The sequence below is a fragment of the Muntiacus reevesi genome, chromosome 5, assembly GCF_963930625.1.
Source record: "Muntiacus reevesi chromosome 5, mMunRee1.1, whole genome shotgun sequence".
Lineage (NCBI taxonomy): Eukaryota > Metazoa > Chordata > Mammalia > Artiodactyla > Cervidae > Muntiacus > Muntiacus reevesi.
Window position 1 is genome coordinate 54,102,498 of NC_089253.1, and position 12,927 is coordinate 54,115,424.

The window sequence follows — 12,927 nt, forward strand, 5'->3', positions numbered from 1 at the left end:
GCGAGGGAGTGATGGCGCAAGGCTCACACCTCAGGCCTCTGAGTTTCTGTTTACATTCTCCCCCTTGGTTACCACACCTTCAGCCACATCATCCAAGCTCCAGTTCAACCTCATCTATGTTTTCATCTATACACCTCCACGTGGACACCCTGCCAAGGCATTTTACATTCAACAAGTGCACAGCCAAATTTTTTTTTCCCCAAATTTTTATTTCTTCCCTAAACTACTTCTTAACTTTGAAACAATTCTTTCAAATAGGACCTCTAGGCTCAAATACCAAAGTGCTGAGTCAGCTTTAACAGTTTTCCCCTTGTTTCCTATCTCTGAGTCACCAAATTGTAAGTTCTTCCATTGAAACATATTGGTAAGAACAATCATAAAAACTCAAATGGCTGTAAAAATTGTGTCAAGGGATTTTTAGAGTAGCAAGATTGTTTCCTTAACATACATTTATTAATTTAAAATTAACGACATTTCTGTACTCCAATCTTAAGTTGCTCAGCCACTACACAGTTAGCTGTAATAAATCGAGTCTTTGTTCAGTCACCCCCATTGCAATATCCTACACACAACTGTGAAATTCACCTCAGCTTCCTGCTTAAAATCTTCAACTGTCCTCCAGTGTTTCAGAATAGCACTAAATGTGGAAAAGCCTTGCATTTAAGGTTCCCTCAAATCTATTGCCAGTCTATGTTTCAACCTTTTATTGCTCCAATTCAGTTCTACAAGTTCTCCCTAAACAAAATTCCTTACTCCTCTTGGAATAAACTGTGCTTTTCCTGACCCCAAATCTCTGTTCATATCATTCTTATCTATTTTCATATTTTCCCTATTACACTGATATTCATTTGTCATATTTAGTTGAATCCCTAGGATGTCAGCCTCCTCTGCCCCAACAGCCATATTCCTTTTTGTCTTTTCTGAACCCTCATAGCACACACTGACTGTGGTATGCTCATGGCACTTATCACATAAAACCTCTCTCTTAGGTTACAGATTCTGAAACACAAATATCACCACTTTCTTAATGTGCTTCTGAGTACTAAGCGGCCCTCAGTGTATTAAAAACCTTTGATGTAGTCATTGGATGGTGCCTGGGACAGTGGTGGAAGCCATGTGTTCTAACCTCTGTGAAAATCGTAGAGCTATTTTCTATTTTGCTAAATGTTTTTCAACCTAATTATATAAACATTGCTTTGAAATTGCAAAGCTCTGTAGAGACTATTCTTGTCCCAAATATGTCTTGATCAATGGGTACCTGAGTCCCTGAGAATACACAGATGTTTTTTATGGATCAAGTATGAAGGCTCAGGACCACATATGTCATCAGATGTAGCTGGTCTCAAATCACCTCCCCGAATTGCCTAATTCAGAGTCTTCCACATAGAAGAAAATTGTGCTGCTTAAGTCCAACAAAAAGAATGTAGTGTGGTAGAGTAGGGTAGGTAAATAGAGGTTTGGGAATAAGACAAACTGGATTTAGATTCTGGCCTGGTCACTTACTAGCTGCACAGATTTGGGTAAATTGCTTACCTTCTCAGCTTGCTTCCTCATCTCTAAGATGTGGACAGTTATCTCCACTTTAAGAAGTTGTCATGGCAAAACAGTGTATAATGTCTATATTGGAACACAACAAATTGAAGCCAAAATAATCTTCAGTAAATTATAAATTTGAATATCTAATTTTCTTAATCATGCATAGATTTTTATCATAGAACTTTTTTCTAAGTTGAATAAGTGGAAATCTTTTTTTTTTTTTTTTCTTTTTTCAACATTCTGAGGAAATGTTGTAATTTTGGGAGTGCTGTTACTGAAAGTATTACTAGAGTCTACTCACTTACTTCTCATAAAAGTTCTTTTAAAAAAAGATGAATTATTAACTAAGTAGTTTGGAAGGTAAATGCTTAGAGCATTTAGTGTGGTTAAGCTGGGTGATAGACATTTTTTTTTTTCTACATTTGCAGACTTCAATGTTTTCTTTGAATAAAAATTATTAAATTCACTTAATAAACTGTTCTAACAGGCCTCATAGATAAGTCTTCTAGCAACTCCATAACTGGCCTTGATCTTCAACTCTTTTTTATGATACCACCTTGCCTTTCACACCACTTGTATGAGCTCAAGCAGGGGTGTACACTATCTGCCTATGATGGTGTAGCAAAAGGGAGTGGCAGTTAAAGTCAAGGGAGGCTCTCTGGAAAAATAAATGAAGATCTGGTATAACTTCTAAAACACTCTGAGCCCTTATACACTTTGTGATTTTATGCCAAATATGGACTTAAAAATAAGGTATTTTGATATCAAGGATGAGGACCACATTAGATGGTTTTGAAAGCACTCCCCTCCCCTTCTAAACTCTAAGGTGTTTAAATACCAATTGGCTTCAATGAAAACCTATAGGACTTCCCTTCCTGGAACGGTTCTAGGTTCTAGCACTGGGTAACACACAGTTCTGTTCAGTACAGTAAGCAGGAGTCAGAGAAAATACTGTTGTAGAACTGCTGTTTTCCCCCTTGTAAAGCTCACACTAACCAATAAAGAGTGACCAGAAAGCATTTAGGAAAGGATAAGAGGCATGGAGTCCACAGCTGGTCCACGGACCAAGGCATAAGTTCAAGTTGGGGATTCCATGTAATCAGGTAAAGTGTCTGGGGGGATAGGAAATCCAGGCTAGGACTCTGCTAACCAGCTCAGTTACACTATTGAAGGGAAACACGTTCTGAGTTGTTCCGGGTGAGGATGAATAACTGGCCTCTCATCAATGTCCTTCGGTGTTGTTGGCAGGAACAGTCCCCTGACCAGCAGTCTGTGGTTCTCAACCTGGCTGCAGAGTAGAATTACGAGGACCGCTTCAAAACAATCCTGATGTCCTGCCGGTCCCATCTCCAGAGATTCTAATTTAACTTCAGGTGTAGCTTGAACATTTGGATTTTAAAAACATGCCCATGTCATTCTAAGGTGTGGCCACCCTGGCAAACCCCTGGCATATACTTAAGGTTTCTCTAACAAAGCTTCCTCTTAAAATCCACCCTCTTACTATTTAGCTTTCTAGCGCTCCGTTTTTGTTTTTACAATTTTCTCCCAGCCGACACAGGTCTACAGCAGTCACACGACAGCAGTCCCTAAGTAGAATCCAAGAGGTGTCCTAGGTTTATAAGGAATACCCCTGGCGATGAAAGCGATCCTCATGCAACCATGCTAAGAACACTGTTCACTCCCTGCTGTTTCTCGACCTGCTTTCTTGGCTGGTTTCCCATTTGCTGTTTTCAGATCACAGAATGTTCAAGGAGACAGCACACGGTGGTTCTTCCCTCTCATCTTCTGGTTGCCATTTGACAGACCTCCAAGGTGAAGACGCCAGGTCCCCGGGTGCGTCCCCTTTCTCAGCTCCGGGGGCAACCTCCAAGCCCGCCGCACCTACCGCTCAGCTTTGCAGCACTCAAAGGCGCTTCATTTCCACTTAAACTAATCCAGATTCCGGGCCAGGAAGGCCTATGCCGCTTAACCAGTCCTCTCGCCTCCTTTCCCCCTATTACTTTGTTTACGTAAGAAAGCAGATATTTGCATTTCCACTCGGCGGCTCATAGCAGGCCCCACCCTAGCAAAGAGAAAGCAAGAGTCCCAGCGTCCGGCCCCAGCGAGCTGCTTTCCCTGCCCCGGGCCCCTCTTTTTCCTCTTTTTCGGATCCCAGGGGCCCGTGAAGATGGGGCTCCCGCCCTTACCCCGCCCAGCACCTGGTGTGAGAAAAGCCCTCGCCCACTCATCTCCTTCGCAGTCCTTTGGTGATTCAGAGCCCCGGCCCCGCCCAGGGCGCTAATCTAACTTATTGCTCAACTTCAGAGCGCTGCCCAGACTTCAGCTCCCGTTTCCAGCCCGCTGTGTCTTCACCGCGGAGGCCCGCGCCCGGTCCCCGTCCCCGCGCGCGATGAGCCCCGCGCGCCCGCGCGCCCGCGCGCTGCTGAGCCTGCTGGGCGGGCTGGGCCCGCAGCTGCTGCTGCTACTCCTGCGTCCTCCGGCTGCGTCGGGTGAGTGGGGGTCCGGGGCGCAAGCCCACCGCTGCGGCTCAGCCTTCGGGCAGGGTGGAAGGGGTGGAGGTCTTCGGCGCGACAGCCGAGGGGTCCGCGGAGCGCGGCGGGTGAGCTGTGTGGGCATCCCTAATCGTTCCCGGAGCCCTCCACCTGTAAGGGTCAGCCCTCCTACTGGCACGATCCCTGGGGACGGAAAGGGCTCTTCGTTGCTCACCTGCCACTAGGAGGTTTACTATGCTGGACCCCAGCTGGCAGGGTTTTAGGAGGGAGCCATGGAGGGGAGATGGGCAAACATCGAGAATCCAAAAAGACAGGCAGAGGTCGAAGAGAGTGGATCCTCAGCATCTCCTTAAGGCTGGGAGGCCAGATCGTTGCCCACCACAGGGTCCAGTCGAGCACAGACTTGGCGCTATAAGTTTGCGCGTCGTCTCCTCCAGGTGTAACGTTCCAAGGGGGCATCTGTCTGTATTGTGGGCCTCGAAACAGCATCTCTGTGGAAGTCTAGAGCTCTCTCTGTATGTATATGATAACGAGGGGCAGGAATTTCTTTTAGTTTTGAATTAATTGGCAGACAGGAAGCCTGGCAAGTTCTTGATATGTCAGCTCAGCACTGGATGGAAATATTGTGCAGGCATCAAAAGCCTTTGCTGCCGCCCTTATTTGTCTTGGGAAAAGAATGTTGCTGTGAGTTGAAAAGTGGTATTTCCTTCAGTTTTGTTTATTCCTTCCTAGGTGACTGCGGCCTTCCCCCAGATGTACCTAATGCCGAAGCAACTTTGAGAAGTCTTACAAGTTTTATTGAAGGACAGAAAGTAACCTACAAATGTAACAAAGGCTTTGTAAAAGTTCCTGGCAAGGCAGACTCAGTGGTCTGTCAAAATAATAAATGGTCAGAGCTTGCTGAATTTTGTAATCGTAAGTTCTTCATTTCATTTTAGAAGTTATGGGAATGGAATGTTTCTTAAGTTTAATTTTATCCCTCTTTGGAATGACTGGTAATTGATAGTTTTCTAGCATTATTAATCACCTGGGTATACCTGTTGGCAATTCACAATCTAGCTAATTGATGGCATTACTTCCTGGAATAGGTCCTGCTCTTCATTAACAGTTGTTTTTTGTTTTTTGTTTTTTCCCCTAACACTGTAAATCTTGAACTGATTAATAGCGAAAATAAACAATAGGTACTGTTTAGGGAGTACATTACCTATAACTATGTTTGGCAGTTACCTTGAGACACATAACAGAGTCCTCTGTAGGACTTGCCCGGTACAACTCTGTGGTGATATTTTTAAAAATTCTCAATTTTCATTTCAAAATCTATCTTTATAGGCATTTCCCTAGTTTAGCCTTGACATGTACATGTAAAGATAAAATGTAATTCCTGCATTTGAACAACTTGGAGCAATAGAAGCTACAGTGAGCATAGAAACTGCCACAAGTACTTTTTGAAATCAGGTGTGAAATCAGCTTTAATTTTGTTTTTATTTATCCATGATCCAAGGCAGGAGGTTGAAGTACATGTCTTTGCACATGTATCATGTTTTAGTGTTTATAACTATTCTGCATAGAGTACTTTGTCTAATTCTTCAAACAACTCCCTGAGGATGTTAAGGACTTATTCACATTTTACAGTTGAGAAAGCAGCCCCCAGTTAAACAACTTCCTTGGGATCAGGAGCTCCTTATGCAGAAGAGCCAGCGAGTCTGTTGACTATAGATCTAATGCCCCTTACACTATATGATGCCACTATAAATTCGAATTTGTCTGGATGGTTCCAGTTTTTAAATATTTCCTGTGCTCCATTGGCTCATCTGATCCTTGCCTCCATAGGTTGTCCTGAGGATTCAATGAGTTTGTATGTGTAAAACATTTACAAGTACTCAATAAATGTTAGCTATTATTGTTAGCTATTATTGTTGTCCAGGACACTAGCCCAGGGATCTGGAAATGCCGGTTCTTACCTATCCCTATGATACATGGGACAGGGTAAGGGAATTGGCATTAATAGGGTCAATGCCAGAATGATACCAGGCAACTTAAATAAGTTATACTTTCTGAGTTGTGGATAGAGTGACTTTAGTGTACCAAATCTACTTCACAGTGCTCTAGTAACTGGGGAATGAAAATTTACATGTGAATATGCTGATACACTATCAATGCCATAGTGACATTAATATGAATACTAAATGTACAAAGAAATACGAGAAAAAGTGATCTAAGGACCAGATAATTAGACAGAGATTGTAACATCAAGTGATACTCATTTGTTGTTGTTGTTGCTTTTGTTAATACTTTCAGGTAGCTGTGACTTTCCAACCAGCCTACGTTTTGCATCTCTCAAAAAGTCTTATATCCAACAGAATTATTTCCCAGAAGGTTCCACTGTGGAATATGAGTGCCGTCCAGGATACATAAGGGACCCTTCTCTCTCAGGAAACATAACTTGTCTTCAGAATTTTATGTGGTCCAAACCTGATGGATTTTGTAAAAGTGAGTACAGCTTTAAAGAGTAATCTTAGTCACATGGTGTTTGGGGAAAAAATGTTTCTTCCTTCACTCATAGAGGAAGTCTATGTGTACATATTATTATTTAGAACAATTCCTAAATGAACCATTAGAACCAATTTGTTTTAAATTCGGCAAACTAATTACTTGTGAGCTAGAAATATTACTTTGCTCCCTGATTTCATTTAAGGTTTCAGTTCAGTTCAGTCACTAAGTCATGTCCAACTCTTTGTGACCCTATGAACCACAGCTCGCCAGGCCTCCCTGTCCATCACCAACTGCCGAAGTCCACCCAAACCCATGTCCATTGAGTCGATGATGCCATCCAACCATCTTATCCTCTGCCATCCCCTTCTCCTGCCCTCAATCTTTCCCAGCACCAGGGTCTTTTCAAATGAGTCAGCTCTTCGCATCAGGTGGCCAAATATTATACTTTCAGCTTCAACATCTGTCCTTCCAATGAACACCCTGGATTGATCTCCTTTAGGACTGACTGGTTGGATCTCCTTGTAGTCCAAGGGACTCTCAAGAGTCTTCTCCAACACCACAGTTCAAAAGCATCAATTCTTTGGCGCTCAGCTTTCTTTATAGTCCAACTCTCACATCCATACATGACCACTGTATAAACCTTTAAGATTAAACCTAGTTTGCTTCTGCTGCTGAGTCACGTCAGTCATGTCTGACTCTGCGCGACCCCATAGATGGGAGCCCACCAGGCTCCCCCATCCCTGGGATTCTCCAAGCAAGAACACTAGAGTGGGTTGCCATTTCCTGCTCCATGTGCATGAAAGTGAAAAGTGAAAGTGAAGTTGCTCAGTCGTGTCCAACTCAGCAACCTCATGGACTGCAGCCTGCCAGGCTCCTCCATCTATGGGATTTTCCAGGCAAGAGTACTGGAGTAGCCTAAAAATGAAATATTGGTAAAGAACTCTCCTGCCAATGCAGGAGACTTAAGAGACAGGAGTTTGATCCCTGGGTCAGGAAGGTCCCCTGGAGAAGGAAATGGCCCACTCCAGTATTCTTACCTGGAGAATCCCATGGACTGAGGAGCCTGGCAGGCTACAGTCCACAGGGCCGCACGGAGTTGGATGTGACTGAAGCGACTTAACATGGTGCAAAATGACTTAAGTGTATATTTTGAAGAAAGTGAAAGTCGCTCAGTCGTGTTTGACTCTTTGTGACCCCATGGACTAATACGTTGCTTTCTTGAAACTGGTCAAATGAAGGTACAATTTAAATAGTTGGATAAGTAATAGCAATGGTTCAGATGGTGAATTTGCATAGATGTGCCTGATAATTTAATGAAAAAAATCAACTTATATTCTTTCCTAGAAAGATCATGTCCTAAGCCTAGAGAAATAGAAAATGGTCATGTCAATATAACAACTGACATACTACTTGGTGCGGAGATCTATTTTTCATGTAACACAGGGTAAGTTTGAGCATATGAAACACTATATTTAACAACTGGGAAAACAAATTAGGATTTAAGATGGAAACTTTTCGATTTGTGACCAGTGTTTAAGAGCAATAAAACTACCCTTCTGCTCAATGATGAACTCATTGCAGTTAAAATTAGTAAAATGGGGCAAAAAAGGAATATTTCTTATAATACCACCACAATTCTCTCAAATGTTAGATTTCATTATAAAATTTTAACTGTAACTTGTAGAGGAAAAAACTTGTGATAAGTTGATGATCCTTGGAGAAATTAAATCTTTCAGTGTTGAAACCAGTCTTTACCTAAATAATGAGTTTGCATTTGTTTGTTTTCTTTGTATGCAAATAATCTGTTATAAAATATCAAGGGTTAAAAACAATCATTCTTAGTGTAAAAATATCCTTCTGACCTAAGATCTTTTGTAAGTTCTCTACATATGGGAAAGGGGTATTGTCATTGAGGATTATCAGTGTTTCAAGTGCTGCTAAAAACTTTATATTCATTTTCTCATTTAATACCTGTAAATTGAACTATGATATTTTATTCTGTGTGTGTGTGTCCATGTTCTTTATAAAGCTACCAGTATCATTTGTCTCCTGTACTAAACACAGATATTTGGATCATTAATAACAAATCTGGGGATACTTTGAAATGCTTTAAATATAAGTACATTCTGTTATTCTATGGAATCTATATTGATCTTTGAGAACTCAGAAATAGAAAAGATTTAAGGATCTGTATTCAACATATGCCTTACCCAAATAAAAAATATTTTGCTTATCTTACACTTTTTTATCTTTGATGTCACCCTTTTAGATATAAGTTTTTCTTTTCCTTTAAACTGCCAAATGAGCCTTTATCAACTGTTGTTTGTCTCTATCGACTGGTGTAATAAATATTGTAAGGTGCTATTCTGAAGGAGTTAAGGGAAGTCAAATATGTGTGAATGGAACTTAATGTTTTTTCCTTCCCTCATTATTTTAGGTACAAATTAGTTGGTGCAGCTTCTAGTTACTGTTCTGCTATGGGAGATACTGTTGGGTGGACTGATGAATTTCCAGAATGCCAAGGTAAGACTGAAAAATTCTAAGCACTCTGCTGTGGGACTGAATAATCAATGATAAATTGCTTTTTGGTCTTTAAAATCACCCTCAGTATATATTTGTAGTACCCTCACCTTCCAGTGTGTGAATGTTTTGCCTAGTTTATATAACTCTATTAGTAATGCTTCTTAATTTATTAACCATGAGGATATAGGATTAAAAATTAACTAAGGTTTATATTGTGCTTGGTCATTTATTATCTTATCATTCCTTCTAACAGTCAAATAAAATAGATTTCGGATTTTTTTCCCCCTCCTTCATAATTTTTAATTTTTGGTGGTTAAAATACTATTCATTAGAAGGTCTCTATGACTTGACCCTATATGCCAAAATAAGTGGCCAAAGTAGGCACTTAACCCAGACCTCTTGATTTCAAACCCGTCATTCTTCTAAGACCTAGTGTTACTTACACTAGACTCCTTTAAGGATTGTTAACTGAGCTAATTATGTTGAAATGTTTTAAACCGTGATATACTTTTATCTTTAGAGAAAAAAGCATTCATAGTAATGAAGAAATATCTGCACTTGAAAATTCTATCTTCTCAAGAGGGAAGAGGGCACAGAGATTAATTTCCTAAAAGGGTATATCAAGTTAGATATATGTGCATTAGAGACATATGTCTCCTGGAAACAGAGTAGATACGTGCAGTGTTTTAAAAAGTAGGTTTTATTTCTCTCATCCTCTTTGAAATTATTGCTCATTTCAAGTTTTGGTGTTATTAAGAGCAGGAAACTTGAGTAGATGTAGTGTAATTTAACAAGAATCACACTCTTTGGTAGGGAAAGTGTGGGGTCAACTGATAAGAAGACAAATGAAATGAAGCCTTGCCACCCAGGAGTTTGCTCTTGCCACACCCACCTTGGACCCCACCTCCTATATCTACTATTTCTTCCTCTTTTTCATTATTATTTTCAAGTATCCATCCTTACTACCCGCCATCACCTTTCCTATTTCCATCATCCAGTTAGGCATTCTGTAAATGATACTAAAGCAAATATGGAAAGCAAGCAAGAGCTGCTGCTGCTGCTGCTAAGTCTCTTCAGTCGTGTCCGACTCTGTGCGACCCCATAGACGGAAGCCCACCAGGCTCCCCTGTCCCTGGGATTCTCCAGGCAAGAACCCTGGGGTGGGTTGCCATTTCCTTCTCCAATGCATGAAAGTGAAAATTGAAACAGAAGTCACTCAGTCTTGTCTGACTCTTAGCGACCCCATGGACTGCAGCCTACCAGGCTCCTCCGTCCATGGGATTTTCCAGGCAAGAGTACTGGAGTGAGTTGCCATTGCCTTCTCCAAGCAGGAGCTAGACCGTATCTTTTTTGCTGACAGAGGCAACAGCTTATCACAAAGTCTGGACAAGCAGTCTCCCAGTTGAGGCCAACGTATTTATAAGCAACTGCTGTCATGAATTTCACAGAAATGTGTACACCAAGCGTGTGTTCCAGCACAGAAGAGCTTTTGCACTGCAAACCCCATTTCTCTTTGTGTTTGCCTATAGCTAGTCCAGATCTTGCTCTCTGTCTAACATCTTCAACTCTGTGGTTAAAACCCTGATGTCCATATTTTCCGCTCTGACTGTCTTACCTGACTCTGCAACTCTGCAATCACTGACATCTCTATTCTGTGGGAAAGAGCCCTTTTCATTCAGCAACCCCATGTCTTCAACTATCCCTATTAAAGCCCTACTTCTCCTAGTGTAGACTTTCCATTAAAAACTTCAAGTGGAAAGTATAAACTCTTAAGCAATGAGGTTTTTGACCTTGCCTGAGCACACAGCATATCTCAAGTATGCAGTCTAGGCCTTTATCAACACATGAGGCAGCATTGGTGTCCGTGTGTGGATGTGGATATGGAGGTGTGGATCCAAAGAAGGAAGGAACAATGGACATATTCAGAACTTTTCCTTGGTCATACATCAATCAGAGGTGACACTTGTTCACCTCTGAAGAAAGCCTCAGTGTCAGAAACACCTGTTTTCCTATCTTTCTGCCAGTATTTTCTTTTCAAAAATAATTTTAGTTGACGACTAGTACACACTAGCCTAGAATCAGTCGCTGCTATATAATATCTGTCCTTCCAGGCCCCTCTCATTATCTTAACCTCTCACTTGTAATCACCAAATATTATTTCCTTTATCTCCTTAATGTATTTCTCAAAGCTGTATTTTATCTTCTATATATAACACTTTTAATATGGCTTACTAGCCTTCATTTTGACTTTTCAATAAGGGCTATTCCTAACATTTTCAGGGCCTAGGACAAGAGTATAAATGGAGGTCCCAGGGCCTCTGTGCTAGCATCTGACTACAATGTGCAAGACCCAGGTTTGATCCCTGGGTCACAAGATCCCCTGGAGAAGGAAATGGCCACCCACTCCAGTATTCTTGCCTGGAAAATCCTATGGGCTGAGGATCCTGGTAGGCTACAGTCTGTGGGGTCACAAGGAGTCGGACTGAACTGTGTGACTTCACTCACTCACTCAATCTAAGATTCAGCCTTTCTCAAGTTGGTGCCCCCTTCTCGCACTGTGAGGGGTCTCTGATGCCTGTAAATGGATTGGTCAACCTACACACCCAAATCATATCCCCTGTAACCCTTAGCCCCACTCCGTGAACTCTGGCCTAAAAGTGGACACCTCAGCAGTATAGACTATTGTCAAGAATATGGACGAGGAAAAGCCCTGAAAGGAGTGTTGGCCCAGGGAGTTCTGGGCACCAGTTCCTGGAGCATGATTTAGATGGGGTGGGGAGTAGCTCACATTGAGCATACTGTCTCAGCCCTGCAGTTCCCCATCCAGCAGAGAGAGGCACACACAGAGGAGGGCAAGAGCATGGCCTTTCACGAGGTGGGAGCTAGGCAGGAGTTCCACTTGCTCAAGTGATGCTGACTGCAGTGGCCTCCAGCCTGCATTCTCACACACCTTTAGTGTTTTATCCAACCTCAACCCAGTCATCCACCTGAAACACAAACGTGACTTGTCTCTTTCCTTCTTGAAAGAGACTTGATAGTATCTCCTCATCATGTACAATGTACAAGGTCTAAACCCCTTCATATAGTGTACAAATCTAGCCATAGTCTATCCAATTCTCCACATGTTATGTCTTGCCCTCCTCCTTCACAAACTGCTGAGGTTGTCTGGATACCTCGGACTTGTTCATGTCCCCACATCATTCCTATGATGCTGCCTTTGCCGGGAAATCCCTTCAGTGCCCCCACCCCTTTTATTTTGTTTCTTAAGAGTTTGCTCTGGAATTTCTCCTCGCAGCTTTCCCTGACTGTACCCACAGTCCCGGGCTGGTTAGCTGTTCTTTCTTTCAATACCACTGTACACGCTTCTGTGATATTCCTCACCATTTTGTATGGACACGACCTCTTTGAATGTCTCTTTCTACTATAGTTTAAGACAGAGGAACTGTATCTTACTTGGTCATACTTCTATTTATAGAACAATGCCCAGTACGTATTAGGTGCTCGGAAACTGTTGGGACTGAACTGATGGTAATGTGTGTTGTCAATACCCACTCAGCCCAGTGTAAATCGGATTAGCTTGTTTTTGTTCCCTGCTTTGATCAGTGGCCTAAAAGTAATTAATAAATAGCTAGTATTGTCTGGGTACTTAAGAGTATTTGATGTAATATAATTTGACGTCTACATGTGATCACATTGCTTTCCTGCTTAAAAAAAAAAAGACAAGAAGAACAGCTTCATGTCTCTAGAGAATGTGGACCCATCAAATATTTTATTAGGGAAGCTGCCAGGGAGAGACTTCTTTTTATAATATAACAATCAATACTTTGCTTGTATTTGCTTTACAAATTCAGCTGCTCAGTAAGATTTACTTCAAATAAAAGGC

At 41.7% G+C, this 12,927-nt stretch overlaps 1 protein-coding gene across 5 annotated transcripts in view; it reads left to right on the plus strand.

Annotated features, from left to right (window-relative positions):
* The first annotated feature begins 3,794 nt into the window (after window positions 1-3,794).
* The window catches only part of CD55 (CD55 molecule (Cromer blood group)), a 29,573-nt gene continuing 20,440 nt past the window's right edge, over window positions 3,795-12,927 (plus strand). For all 5 annotated transcript variants that reach the window (XM_065938306.1, XM_065938309.1, XM_065938310.1 and 2 more), the window contains exons 1-5: window positions 3,795-4,025; window positions 4,761-4,943; window positions 6,327-6,518; window positions 7,866-7,965; window positions 8,959-9,044. In XM_065938306.1, the coding sequence (XP_065794378.1) occupies window positions 3,926-4,025; window positions 4,761-4,943; window positions 6,327-6,518; window positions 7,866-7,965; window positions 8,959-9,044 (661 nt within the window). In that variant the 5' untranslated portion in view covers window positions 3,795-3,925. The remainder of the gene's footprint in view (window positions 4,026-4,760; window positions 4,944-6,326; window positions 6,519-7,865; window positions 7,966-8,958; window positions 9,045-12,927) is intronic.